Source organism: Haliotis cracherodii, unplaced genomic scaffold (genome assembly GCF_022045235.1).
Source record: "Haliotis cracherodii isolate W230 unplaced genomic scaffold, xgHalCrac1.p SCAF_7, whole genome shotgun sequence".
NCBI lineage: Eukaryota > Metazoa > Mollusca > Gastropoda > Lepetellida > Haliotidae > Haliotis > Haliotis cracherodii.
This window is the reverse complement of record NW_027266330.1, coordinates 953,055-967,854: the sequence shown is the minus strand read 5'-3', so window position 1 is coordinate 967,854 and position 14,800 is coordinate 953,055. Positions and strand designations below refer to the sequence as shown.

At 46.2% G+C, this 14,800-nt stretch overlaps 2 protein-coding genes across 2 annotated transcripts; one reads left to right on the top strand and one right to left on the bottom strand.

Annotated features, from left to right (window-relative positions):
• Positions 1-5,415: 5,415 nt before the first annotated feature.
• LOC139447889 (uncharacterized) lies at positions 5,416-9,152 on the bottom strand. The gene is made up of 3 exons (XM_071229368.1): positions 9,069-9,152; positions 6,083-8,751; positions 5,416-5,464 (listed from the first exon to the last, which is right to left on the bottom strand). The coding sequence occupies exons 1-3, from the start codon at positions 9,150-9,152 to the stop codon at positions 5,416-5,418; spliced, it is 2,802 nt and encodes a 933-aa protein (XP_071085469.1).
• A 2,138-nt stretch (positions 9,153-11,290) lies between these two features.
• On the top strand, positions 11,291-14,553 carry LOC139447886 (uncharacterized). The gene is made up of 4 exons (XM_071229365.1): positions 11,291-11,340; positions 12,714-12,867; positions 13,672-13,705; positions 14,429-14,553. The coding sequence occupies exons 1-4, from the start codon at positions 11,291-11,293 to the stop codon at positions 14,551-14,553; spliced, it is 363 nt and encodes a 120-aa protein (XP_071085466.1).
• Positions 14,554-14,800: the final 247 nt, after the last annotated feature.

Here is a 14,800-nt window from a genome sequence, read left to right as displayed (position 1 = left end):
CGTAGATTAATACCTGGTAGGGAAGGTTGACACTACGTACATGGGTACCTGATAAGGAAGGCTGAGAGTACGTAGATGGGTACCTGGTACAGAAGGTTGACAGTACGTAGATGGGTATCTGGTAGGGAATGCTGACACTACGTAGATGGGTATCTGGTAGGGAAGGTTGACACTACGCAGATGGGTACCTGGTAGAGAAGGTAGACAGTACGTAGACTGGAACCTGGTAGGGAAGGTTGACAGTACGTAGATTGGAACCTGGTAGAGAAGGTAGACAGTACGTAGATTGGAACCTGGTAGGGAAGGTTGACAGTACGTACGTGGGTACCTGGAAGTGAAGATTGACCGGACGTAGATTGGTACCTGATACGGAAGGCTGACAGTACGCAGATGGGTACCTGGTAGGGAAGATTGACAGGACGTAGATGGGTACTTGATAGGGAAAGCTGACAGTACGTAGATGGGTACCTGGTAGAGAAGGTTGACACTACGCAGATGGGTACCTGGTAGGTAAGGTTGACAGTACGTAGATAGGTACCTGGTAGGGAGGGTTGACACTACGCAGATGGGTACCTGGTAGGTAAGGTTGACAGTACGTAGATAGGTACCCGGTAGGGAGGTTGACAGTACGTATTTGGGAACCGTGTAGGGAAGGTTGACAGTACGTATATGGGTACCTGGTAGGTTACGTTGACAGTACGTAGATGGGTACCTGGTAGGGAAGGTTGACAGTACGTATATGGGTACCTGGTAGGGAAGGTTGTCAGTACGTATATGGGTACCTGGTAGGGAAGGTTGACAGTACGTAGATGGGTATCTGGTAGGGAAGGCTTACACTAGGTAGATGGGTACCTGGTAGGGAAGGCTTACACTAGGTAGACTGGAACCTGGTAGGGAAGGTTGACAGTACGTATGTGGGTACCTGGTAGGGAAGGTTGACAGTACGTAGATGAGTACCTTGTAAGGAAGGTTGACAGTACGTAGATTGGAACCTGGTAGGGGAGGTTGACAGTACGTAAATGGGTACCTGGTAGGGAAGGTTGACAGTACGTATATGGGTACCTGGTAGGGAAGGTTGACAGTACGTATATGGGTACCTGGTAGGGAAGGTTGACAGTACTTAGATCGGTTCCTGGTAGGTACACATCCAACCACTCAGTCACCCAACCACTTAAGTCAACCACACTCACACTCACATCCACTCGCTCACTCACTGAACCACACACCCACCTACACAAACAACCACCCAACCACTTAAGTCAACCACACTCACATCCACTCACTCACTCACTGAACCACACACCCAACTACACAAACACACATCCAACCACTCAGTCACCCAACCACTTAAGTCAACCACACTCACACTCACACTCACATCCACTCGCTCACTCAGTGAACCACACACCCACCTACACAAACACCCACCCAACCACTTAAGTCAACCACACTCACATCCACTCGCTCACTCACTGAACCACACACCCACCTACACAAACACCCACCCAACTACTCAATCACCCAACCACATAAGTCAACCACACTCACATCCACTCGCTCACTCACTGAACCAAACACCCACCTACACAAACACCCACCCAACCACTCAATCACCCAACCACGTAAGTCAACCACACTGACACTCACATTCACTCACTGAACCACACACCCACCTACACAACCACACATTCAACCACTCAGTCACCCAACCACTTAAGTCAACAACACTCACACTCACATCCACTCACTAAACAACACACCCACCTACACAACCACACATTCAACCACTCAGTCACCCAACCACTAACGTCAAACACACTCACGCTCACCCACTCACTCACTCACTCACCCACTCACCCACTCACTCACTCACTCACTGAACCACACACCCACCTACACAAACACACATCCAACCACTCAGTCACCCAACCACTAACGTCAAACACACTCACGCTCACCCACTCACTCACTCACTCACCCACTCACTCACTCACTCACTCACTCACTCACTCACTCACTCACTGAACCACACACCCACCTACACAAACACACATCCAACCACTCAGTCACCCAACCACTAACGTCAAACACACTCACACTCACATCCACTCAGTCACTCACTACAGGGTTACAGCATTCAAAGCCTTAGAAAAGTTTATATTTTGAGAACATTTCGAAATTTGAAGCGCCAATGGCCAAAATTATGTCCGACGCAAATCCTTATGTTTGAACAGTGCCATATGTTTGCGTCTTTTTGTGCAGGTGACCAATTGACTTGCCTTTGCATGTGTTTCTTACGGAGGAACCGGTGGATCTTAGCGCTAAGACTATGTAAAGTATGGGAGTTAAGATCATCTTAGCGCTAAGCTGGCGTTGTGCAAGCGGGCCCTGGTATCATCACCAGCTGATTGCGATTCATAAACACATTCTTATAACATGGTCGGCATCGTACAATGGGCTATTTTTAGCAGAAAGTTTCTATTATTTTGAAAAGGTTTTTATTTGCTTATATTTTATTAAAATTGTCGTAAAAAGTTACACCTCATAATGTTCTGATTATTCTTTTCAAAAAGACATAAAACATATATGAACTCTTGTCTGATGTCGTTCTTTAATTACGAACGGATAAAGTCTCACTATAAACTTGCATTCAGTTTTTAGTACGAGTCTTGAGTGATACTTCCTCTGCTTGCTTATCAATGCAATATTTCGAACTAAATGTACTTGAGAACAAAAATGAAACTAGGGAGTCTTTTTATGATAATTTGTGTTCTTTCATAACCATAAGTCAGTTTCTCTTTCTTTCAACGAGGGGCGGAAACATTTCCAGTGATTGAAAGTAAATTGTATATTCATTTTTAGTTTCTAATGGTTCCGAAATGTTCGCATCTATCTAAATAACCAGCCGTTATTATGCTGATTTACTTTCAACATCTGCGCTCAGAGAACCTTCCTCGTCATAATTCTCGAGAGAAGTACTGGGCACTACCAGTGTGAATAATTCCTCTCCAAACCCGACAACGCTACATAGAAAACTGAAAACTGAGTTTGAAGACCACACCTGCCAGTGTGGGGTTAGGGGAGGGCTGGGGGAGTTTTTAGTGGGCCTTGGTGGGGGCAAAGTGGATTGTTGGGGCGGGTGATTAGTCAGCAAACTGGTATGTTTAGAACAGCACTGTTAATAGCTTTGAACATCATTCAGTGGAGTACTATAAATTATGACAATCATTACGTATTTGCAACTGAATGCACACTGAAAGCCTTTGAAACGTTGCCAGAAAGCCACCAAAGGGACATCTGACCCCTGCTCCTCCATTGTGTGAGGCGAGTCCAGTCTGTAGAGGCGGGTTCTGTGTGTAATGTTTCCTGCATTGAATCCTGTATTGTGTCTTTGTTGTACTTTGTGTCTGGCGTGAATGTCAGGTTTTGTGTGTGTTGTGTTTGCTGCATTTATCATGTAGCAGAATGTTTGTTTGTGGAAGTCTTTGTAGTACTCTGTAAAAGTAGCAGGTTCTGACAGGTGTACACACAGGGGGAGTATGCATGGCCGTGTTTGGCGAGGTGAGGGTGGCGCTGTCAGCTGTAACAGTATCATACACGTGGCTGCCAGCTGTGCCCTCTCTTCAAAGTCAAACTGTCACAGGTCACGGCGACCTTTCACAAATATCTCTTTGTGTATCTTGAACACACAACACCAGAAGAACCCAAACAGGTGGCCATACTAGCTATTGAAGGAGTGGGACACTATAGCTGAACACACAACACCAGTAGAACCCAACCAGGTGGCCATACTAGTTACTGAAGGGGTGGGACACTATAGCTGAACACACAACACCAGTAGAACCCAACCAGGTGGTCATACTAGTTACTGAAGGGGTGGGACACTATAGCTGAACACACAACACCATTAGAACCCAACCAGGTGGTCATACTAGTTACTGAAGGGGTGGGACACTATAGCTGAACACACAACAGCAGTAGAACCGAACTACGTGGCCATACTAGTTATTGAAGGGGTGGGACATTATAGCTGAACACACAACACCATTAGAACCCAACCAGGTGGTCATACTAGTTATTGAAGGGGTGGGACACTATAGCTGAACACACAACACCATTAGAACCCAACCAGGTGGTCATACTAGCTACTGAAGGGGTGGGACACTATAGCTGAACACGCAACACCATTAGAACCCAACCAGGTGGTCATACTAGCTACTGAAGGGGTGGGACACTATAATTGAACACACAACACCAGTAGAACCCAACCAGGTGGCCATACTAGTTACTGAAGGGGTGGGACACTATAGCTGAACACACAACACCAGTAGAACCCAACCAGGTGGCCACGCTAGTTACTGAAGGGGTGGGAAACTATAGCTGAACACACAACACCAGTAGAACCCAACCAGGTGGTCATACTAGTTACTGAAGGGGTGGGACACTATAGCTGAATACACAACACCAGTAGAACCGAACTACGTGGCCATACTAGTTATTGAAGGGGTGGGACACTATAGCTGAACACACAACACCAGTAGAGTGAGTGAGTGAGCGAGTTAGGTTTATCGCCGCTTCTAACAGTATTCCAGTTATATCGCGGCGTGTCAGCTTAATGTGGGGGGAAAGCCCGAAGTGATGCAGGTCTAAGACGTTTACCACTTCGGTGAAACCCACGAGCACGGGTATGGTGCTGACAAACCTAGAAACATAATTGGGGCGAACCGAGATTCGAACCCACAATCATAGGTTTCTGGCGTGCCCAAGGGACGCAACTCTGCACAGCGAATCGCGGCGCCTTAGACGACTGGGCCACCCGTGCCCCCCAACACCAGTAGAACCGAACTACGTGGCCATACTAGTTATTGAAGGGGTGGGACACTATAGCTGAACACACAACACCATTAGAACCCAACCAGGTGGCCATACTAGTTATTGAAGGGGTGGGACACTATAGTTGAACACACAACACCATTAGAACCCAACCAGGTGGCCATACTAGTTACTGAAGGGGTGGGACACTATAGCTGAACACACAACACCAGTAGAACCGAACTACGTGGCCATACTAGTTATTGAAGGGGTGGGACACTATAGCTGAACACACAACACCATTAGAACCCAACCAGGTGGTCATACTAGCTACTGAAGGGGTGGGACACTATAGCTGAACACACAACACTAGAAGAACCCAACCAGGTGGCCATACTAGCTACTGAAGGGGTGGGACACTATAGCTGAACACACAACACTAGAAGAACCCAACCAGGTGGCCATACTAGTTACTGAAGGGGTGGGACACTATAGCTGAACACACAACACCAGTAGATATACTTGAACTATTGCTGCCTGCGGCGTAAAACAACATTCACTCACTCTCGTGTTTCCTTCAACATGATATACCATTCAACACATTCAGTCCACGAGAGGGGCGGCTGTAGTTGCCAGGCTGGAGGAATGTTTCCTGTTTACACCAGCATGTATGCGTCAGTAACGCTTAGTCACCACACTGATGTGTTGTGTATGAAAAGACATGCAACATAGCTTTGTACTTTGTACTAGTGTCAGAGAAGTGCTGGTTTTGAATTCAGCTTGTATCAGCTTGTGACAACGAAGTGCTGGGGTCCAAACTGACGACCGCCCCGATGAATCTAGTATTGGCCACACCCACTTTCCGAGAAAGCCTGAGCCTTGCGCCTCCCTTGACAGCCTGTGTGTTGAGCTTGTTCCCGCCATGTTTACTGTGTCAATCAGATTGTCACATATCTTAATAATACATCTCATAGCTGAATGATACAAGACGGATGAGTGTTGGTGATCAATGACCTTTCTTCCTTTGTTTATGGTAAACCAGGTCACAATAGATATATAAGGTGAGGTTAGGATGAGTACGGTCTCACGCCGCTTCTGACAGTATTCGCAGCGGAGAGGTGGCATAAAAAACAAGTGTTGGGCATAGAAAGTATTTAGATGGGTACCCGACAGGCAAGGATGACAGTACTTGAATGGGTACCCGAGAGGTGAGGTTGATAGTAAATAGATCAGTAGCGAGAGGTAAGGTTGATAGTAAATAGATCGGCACCGAGAGGTAAGGTTGATGGTAGTAGATCGGCACCGAGATGTAAGGTTGATAGCGGTAGATCGGCACCGAGAGGTAAGGTTGATGGCAGTAGATCGGCACCGAGAGGTAAGGTTGATGGCAGTAGATCGGTACCGAGAGGTAAGGTTGATGGCAGTAGATCGGCACCGAGAGGTAAGGTTGATGGCAGTAGATCGGCACCGAGAGGTAAGGTTGATGGCAGTAGATCGGCACCGAGAGGTAAGGTTGATGGCGGTAGATCGGCACCGAGAGGTAAGGTTGATGGTAGTAGATCGGCACCGAGATGTAAGGTTGATAGCGGTAGATCGGTACCGAGAGGTGAGGTTCATAGCAGTACATCGGTACCGAGAGGTGAGGTTGATAGCAGTTGATCGGTACCGAGAGGTGAGGTTGATAACAGTAGATCGGTACCGAGAGGTAAGGTTGATAGTAGTAGATCGGTACCGAGAGATAAGGTTGATAACAGTAGATCGGCACCGAGAGGTGAGGTTGATGGCCGTAGATCGGTACCGAGAGGTGAGGTTGATAGCAGTAGATCGGTACCGAGAGATAAGGTTGATAACAGTAGATCGGTACCGAGAGATAAGGTTGATAGTAGTAGATCGGTACCGAGAGGTAAGGTTGATAGCCGTAGATCGGTAGGTGAGGTTGATTGCAGTAGATCGGTACCGAGAGGTGAGGTTGATAGCAGTTGATCGGTACCGAGAGGTGAGGTTGATAACAGTAGATCGGTACCAAGAGGTGAGGTTGATAACAGTAGATCGGTACCGAGAGGTGAGGTTGATAGCAGTAGATCGGTACCGAGAGGTAAGGTTGATGGCAGTAGATCGGTACCGAGAGGTAAGGTTGATGGCAGTAGATCGGTACCGAGAGGTGAGGTTGATAGTAGTAGATCGGTACCGAGAGGTAAGGTTGATGGCAGTAGATCGGTACCGAGAGGTAAGGTTGATGGCAGTAGATCGGTACCGAGAGGTGAGGTTGATAACAGTAGATCGGTACCGAGAGGTGAGGTTGATAGTAGTAGATCGGTACCGAGAGATAAGGTTGATAACAGTAGATCGGCACCGAGAGGTGAGGTTGATGGCAGTAGATCGGTACCGAGAGGTAAGGTTGATGGCAGTAGATCGGTACCGAGAGGTAAGGTTGATGGCAGTAGATCGGTAGGTGAGGTTGATTGCAGTAGATCGGTACCGAGAGGTGAGGTTGATAGCAGTTGATTGGTACCGAGAGGTGAGGTTGATAACAGTAGATCGGTACCGAGAGGTGAGGTTGATAACAGTAGATCGGCACCGAGAGGTAAGGTTGATAACAGTAGATCGGTACCGAGAGGTGAGGTTGATAGCAGTAGATCGGTACCGAGAGGTAAGGTTGATGGCAGTAGATCGGTACCGAGAGGTAAGGTTGATGGCAGTAGATCGGTACCGAGAGGTGAGGTTGATAGCAGAAGATCGGTACCGAGAGGTAAGGTTGATAACAGTAGATCGGTACCGAGAGATAAGGTTGATAGTAGTAGATCGGTACCGAGAGGTAAGGTTGATAGCCGTAGATCGGTGGGTGAGGTTGATTGCAGTAGATCGGTACCGAGAGGTGAGGTTGATAGCAGTTGATCGGTACCGAGAGGTGAGGTTGATAACAGTAGATCGGTACCGAGAGGTGAGGTTGATAACAGTAGATTGGTACCGAGAGGTGAGGTTGATAGCAGTAGATCGGTACCGAGAGGTAAGGTTGATGGCAGTAGATCGGTACCGAGAGGTAAGGTTGATGGCAGTAGATCGGTACCGAGAGGTGAGGTTGATAGCAGTAGATCGGTACCGAGAGGTAAGGTTGATGGCAGTAGATCGGTACCGAGAGGTAAGGTTGATGGCAGTAGATCGGTAGGTGAGGTTGATTGCAGTAGATCGGTACCAAGAGGTGAGGTTGATAGCAGTTGATCGGTACCGAGAGGTGAGGTTGATAACAGTTGATCGGTACCGAGAGGTAAGGTTGATAACAGTAGATCGGTACCGAGAGGTGAGATTGATAACAGTAGATCGGTACCGAGAGGTGAGGTTGATAGCAGTAGATCGGTACCGAGAGGTAAGGTTGATGGCAGTAGATCGATACCGAGAGGTAAGGTTGATGGCAGTAGATCGGTACCGAGAGGTGAGGTTGATAGCAGTAGATCGGTACCGAGAGGTAAGGTTAATGGCAATAGATCGGTACCGAGAGGTAAGGTTGATGGCAGTAGATCGGTACCGAGAGGTAAGGTTGATGGCAGTAGATCGGTAGGTGAGGTTGATTGCAGTAGATCGGTACCGAGAGGTGGGGTTCATAGCAGTAGATCGGTACCGAGAGGTGAGGTTGATAGCAGTAGATCGGTACCGAGAGGTGAGGTTGATGGCAGTAGATCGGTACCGAGAGGTAAGGTTGATGGCAGTAGATCGGTACCGAGAGGTAAGGTTGATGGCAGTAGATCGGTACCGAGAGGTGAGGTTGATAGCAGTAGATCGGTACCGAGAGGTAAGGTTGATGGCAGTAGATCGGTACCGAGAGGTGAGGTTGATAGCAGTAGATCGGTACCGAGAGGTAAGGTTGATGGCAGTAGATCGGTACCGAGAGAAGAGGTTGATAGCAGTAGATCGGTACCGAGAGGTAAGGTTGATGGCAGGTATCTTGAAAGGGTACCCGAGAGGTCAGATCGATAGTACTAAGATGAAAACGATGGTTCAGTGAAGATGATCAATCAACGTGTAATTTTTTATGACAGCTTCATTCACTTCAGGGTTGTTGTCTGAATGTTTTGTTTCATGATGCATCACACAAGTAAAACAGCCTACAAGTTACTTTCCTTATTAGCTGTGTGGCTGTATCTTGGACTACTGGTACATATCTGTTACTTGCATGTTAATAATGTATCCCCATGGAGGCGAACACAAGCAGGTGCACACTTTACTCATGTCTGTCAGTCATCTGTAACAACGTGGAGCACTGTCTTGGCTAACACAGTGTGCCAGTAGCATATATTCTGCTGTTGATGTCCTCCACATGCGACCTCCATCACTGGAGTTGTCATCTTGTCCTCTGCTGTTGATGTCCTCCAGATGCGACCTCCATCACTGGAGTTGTATCATCTCGTCCTCTGCTGTTGATGTCCTCCGATGCGACCTCCATCACTGGTGTTGTTATCTTGTCCTCTGCTGTTGATGTTCTCCAGATGCGAGACGTGGGCAACGTGTTATTATCCTGTGTTGAGTAGGGTTTAATGGCAATATAACATTATACAATGAGCGCATGTATTGTAGGTCTCCTGGAAGCGACTTTACAACCGCTTTGAGGAAGCTAAACACTGCATAAGGATTCTTGAAGAGGGGAAAATATCAGTATTGATATTGTCTTATGTTATCTTGTGAATGCACTACTTGTGTTGCGATAACAAATGGCAGGTCGACATACAATCAGCCTTCACAACGTTAGCTGGAATTCCGATATGAACTCAAGACTTGGTATTTGTTTCCTGTGTTAAGCCAGGGAGCATAGAGTTTACTTATAGCATCACCTGATACTGATGTAGTCCAGGATATGCTCGACAGGTTACACGTGACTTCAACACCGGACTGGTTCAATAGCTGATGGATAAATTTCGAATTCATGACTTGACTTGATTAAAATTAAGACGTTTTGTACAATCAACAACGCACACACTAACAATATCCTCGTAAGGACGAAATACTCCGACTTGTTGTAAACTAAAATCAAACCAGGACCCAATGGTTGACGTGTTGCCAGGGACGTCCTCCCTCTTGGGTTCGCCCGTGCCATACACTATGACGTGTACACATTAGTTCATCTCAACCCCACATTAAAATACAAGCTTCTGATTGGTTAAGGAGCGGGCAATTATTTTCCATGTTGTCCGCTCATGTACCCCGCTGAGAAATCAATCGGAACACACATTAGATAAATTGATTATCTCGTATAAGTATCGTTGAATGAAATGAACCGAATGCATTGGATGTTTTGTAGGCATTACTTAGAAGTTGACGATGACAATGTGGACACAATTTATGGCTAACATCTTCTTTATTACTGTAAAGGCGACGTTTCGGTATTTATCTTTATACCGTGGTACAGTGTTGCTTGACAACGGTATACGGATCTATACGGAAACGCCACCTTTACAGTAATTAAAGAAGCTGCTATCCATAAATTATGTCTACTTTGTTGATGCAATGGGAAAAGGGAAGTAACTCTTCGCCTGAGTCGTCTGCTAGCTGTCAAAATGGCCGAATTAAAGCGTTTTACTTGGTGAAACTGCGGGCATCTGTTCCGGGTCTGTATGAATGAATGTCGGTGAGAAACATTCATTGTCAGCCGACGACTCGGGGTACATAGGGTCACACACACTGGGTACATCACAACATATACCCCTCGAGATCGGTTGACAACTTGTATTATACATACACATCAACGACACACAACACCCTCACACACCGTCCCAATCTCGCACCGACATCCGCCAGTGTATATTGTATATTGTGTATGACCTAATATGACTGCATAACGTCAGTAACATTCACACATATTTCACACACAAATTCTGGCACAGAAATTCGACACTGTTTTGTGTTTAAATATCATTGTTTTGTATGTGAAAGGGCATTAACATTTTGCTTAGATCACGTTTGTGGCTGTATTGATAAAGATTATCAACAAGGTTTGGCTGCTGAGGTTTGAAGAGTAGTCTCCCTTTGACCCTTAATACCAACGGTTGTGAGTGTTAAGTTTTCTATTTTACCTGACATGTGCAATATGGATACAGGATAGTGTAAACTGTTCTGTATAATATATTTGTTATGGTGTCTTGAGTTGCCTTATACGATGTCATAATAGGTTAGAAGAACAATATTACATGATACCGTATATACGGTAAATGTAGTCACCATAGCTATAAATATACCACACGTTCGCTTGTTATATATGTACCTTTTAAGGACAGCAAACTGAAAATTTCCACTAAATAAACAGACATATTTTCTCAACAATGTTTTTAATTTATGCTCGGTTAGCAATGCCCCACTCTTGTTAAACCCCTGAAGCGTCTCTAAAGAACAGTTCAAAAAAACGATTGACATTTTCTCGTTTTCAAGGCATGTCCTATGCTCCTCACAGGGATAGCCCGTTCGCGCACCTCGTGAAACCTGAAGGGCAGCGATGGTGACACGCGCTGGGAAGGAGCCCGGGCATTGTCTGAACGAAGGGAGGTAACACTCACCACAAAGGTGGTTACGACAGGTTCACAGTGATGTGTTATACCGTTACGGTGTTCAGCGCCACATTTCATGTTCAAGATGATTCTATCTGCAAAGGAAACTGACGCAAACCAAATCGTAAACATAGCTTCTGAGAAGAAGAGATACTCCGCACCTTCCCTTTATATGCATATATATATATATCATATCATATATACACTGCAACAATAGAAAAGCAAAAGTGGTAAAATCGTAAATATCTGACCGTGTTGTCGACATCCATACAAACTTAATACTAAAAATGAATTGATCATTTCTGCATCTGGGATTGATTTGTGTGGAAAGAATGTGGTGCTGCAGAAATTGGGTGAAAAGATGGAAAAGTCGCAAAAAAGACAACCACGTGAGAGCCTGGCGCTGAAACACACCAATACGACGTGCACGTGCAACATCACGTGTTGGGCGAAAAAACGTTTGGTTTTCATTTGTATCACAATCTTACAGCAAGTGAACAGCGAAAACATGCCACGACATGACCCACCAGCAGGCATTTACCTGATCACCAGCTATCATGATATGAAACATACAAATAAAATATACTTTTAGCTTGCTGCTACGACTAAAGCTCGTGCGAATTTACAGTGCAGGTCCTTTTCAATTGTGATATAACGCTGAAAAGCGTTTGACTTCCAGTCTCCGTGTAATTTTAACAGAACTCGTGGCATGCCGATGTTCAAAGCCAAAGTACAGTCACAGCACCCCTGGATTGCTGCCACTGGTCCTGTAAGAACAACAATGAATTAACTGTCATGTTGCGTAATAACGAACCGCTGGTATAGTTGTCAAGCCAAACACCCTTATGTCGATCGTGTGATCTAGATAACCTGTCACACACGACATTTCTAACACTTGGAATGTGTCTAGCTGTAAGCTTAAAACCATGTACAGAGGCTAACCAAAACAGTTCCCGGATATACTTCATTAACACAGGATTTGTTGACTTGGTAGATGCATGTCATCGATCCTCATTACGTGGGACACGGGAAGATCCGGGGTAGATTAGAACTTCGCAAACCCACGCTTGCCGTAAGAGGCGACGAACGGGATCGGGTGGTCAGCCTCGCTGACATGGTTGATGCATGTCATCGTATCCCATCGCTCACATCGATGCTCACGCCAATCAATTGATTATCTGGTCCAGACTCGATTATTTACAGACCACCGTCATATAGCTGGAAGTACGGCGTAAATAACAAATTATAGTGATCACGCTGTTTTCTTCTCATGTTCTAGCTTCAGTGTCCAAATTCAGTTTTAAACGAGGATTTGTTGGCATTTCAATCGTTGACGTGTGCTTGCAATGTCCATTTCACAATCTGCTTCAGTTGCGGTGATGGTATTGTCTTCCCCAAGAACATCGGCTTCACCACCACCGGGAAGAAAACCAAAAGACCGTATTTTGAAGCATTTACCGTCAAAGTGAACTCCGCCTTGAAGTTTGAATGCAACTTCACGATGTGTGCATCCAGGTGTGACGGGGTAGGTGAATGTTTCTGATGCAGTAGTGGCGGACCCGTGAAGATCGGGCATACAGCAACCCATGCTTGTCGTAAAATCCGATGCTTGTAAGAGGCGAATAATGGGATCGGGTGGTCAGGCTCGGTTGATGCAGGTCATTCTATCCCAGTTGCGCAGATCGATAATGTCAATCGCTGGATTGTTTGGTCCAGAATAGATTATTTACAGACCACCGTCATATAGCTGGAATATTTCCGAGTGCGGCGTTAATGCAGTTAAGTGGCTGTTCTGGTACTGCACGTGTTTGCATGCTACAGTAGTTCATGTTACATGGCGACACAACTGCGGCCTGCCCTGCGTGGACCCAGAATGACTGACATGTCTGTCTGGAGCCCATGTCTGGAGCCCATGTCTGGAGTCCATGTTTGGAGTCCATGTCTGTCTGGAGTCCATGTCTGTCTGGAGTCCATGTCTGTCTGGAGCCCATGTCTGGAGCCCATGTCTGGAGTCCATGTCTGGAGTCCATGTCTGTCTGGAGTCCATGTTTGTCTGGAGTCCATGTCTGTCTGGAGCCCATGTCTGGAGCCCATGTCTGGAGTCCATGTCTGTCTGGAGTCCATGTCTGTCTGGAGTCCATGTCTGTCCGGAGTCCATGTCTGTCCGGCCAACGCTAAATATGTAAAGGCCGCCATGATGAAGCAAAAGCGCAACTGTCTTAAAACTGTTCACTTTAGATATAACTCCATCTCGCTATAGCGTTCTGTCATCGGTATCTTTTTCCCTGATGTTTTTTCGTCCAACTTAAAGCCATTCTGTTCTTTGCAGAATTCCTGCACCAATGCTGGCATCGGGAAAAGAGGTATGTGTTCACTGCTGGACTGTTAGACTTCTTCAGCAACCCTGTAGTAAAAGGCGACCTACGGGATCGGGTGGTCGGGCTCCCTGACTTGGTTGATGCACCTCACCGTATCCTAATTGCCTGGATCGATGTTCATGATATTAATCACTGGATTGTCAGTCCAGACTTGACTATTTACAGACCGCCGTCAATATTGCTGGAATACTGCCCGAGTTCGGCGTGACAAACACATGCCTATTTCCTACTTTATCCAGTGTTGGCATCATGGAAAATGTTATGCAGATTTGTAACAATTACTCGAAACCATATTTTAATGTATGTGTATGAAAATATATCAGTACAAACTGTTCTCAACGTAACATTTCGGTGAGATTGCATATGTCCATTGTGCCTCCGCCTCGGCTGCTCAAAATGGCTGCCAATATAACATCAACGGACATTTTAAATGCCTGGACAAATGCTGTATTATGGGAACTGGTTCCCAGAATAGTAGTCGTTAGCCAATGGCGCAAAAAACAGTGATCCATGTCAGCACGGTCACGCTGAGGCTTGGTGACTGGGTTCATTGCGTGTCGTCCTGCCCCGACAGTGTCCAGTGTTGCTCATAACATCAATCACTGGTTTGTCTGGTCCTCATTCTTTGTATCGCATGGCTAGAATCCTGCCCATACGCATTCAACACTCGCCGCAACTTCATTCACTGTTTGTTTTATAAATTGTCAGATGTATTCGGGATGTCGGCACATCGAGGCTATGCAATGGTAGCTACTGACGCCATCGCCGTCGTCAACACGGCTCCAGGCGAGGGAGGGGTGGGGGACGTTCATGTCGACAGGTCGCAGCAGTAACGTGTATTGCCATGGTTACGGGTTTTATTAAAAACTCCTCGGTCCTTGCGTCTGTTTATTTTTCTTTCCTTTCTCCGGACAATGATCTTGTCCCGGTATCCATGTTCTGGTGGAGGCGGGCCCTGTAGGCTGGCACTGGTCAGGATTAGAACACCTGGCCACACACCTGCATGTACGCTGCTTAAATATGGTAGGTTAAAATTGAACGAGAAGTAAAATGAGGTGGATTAACTCAGCAAGTTTTTCA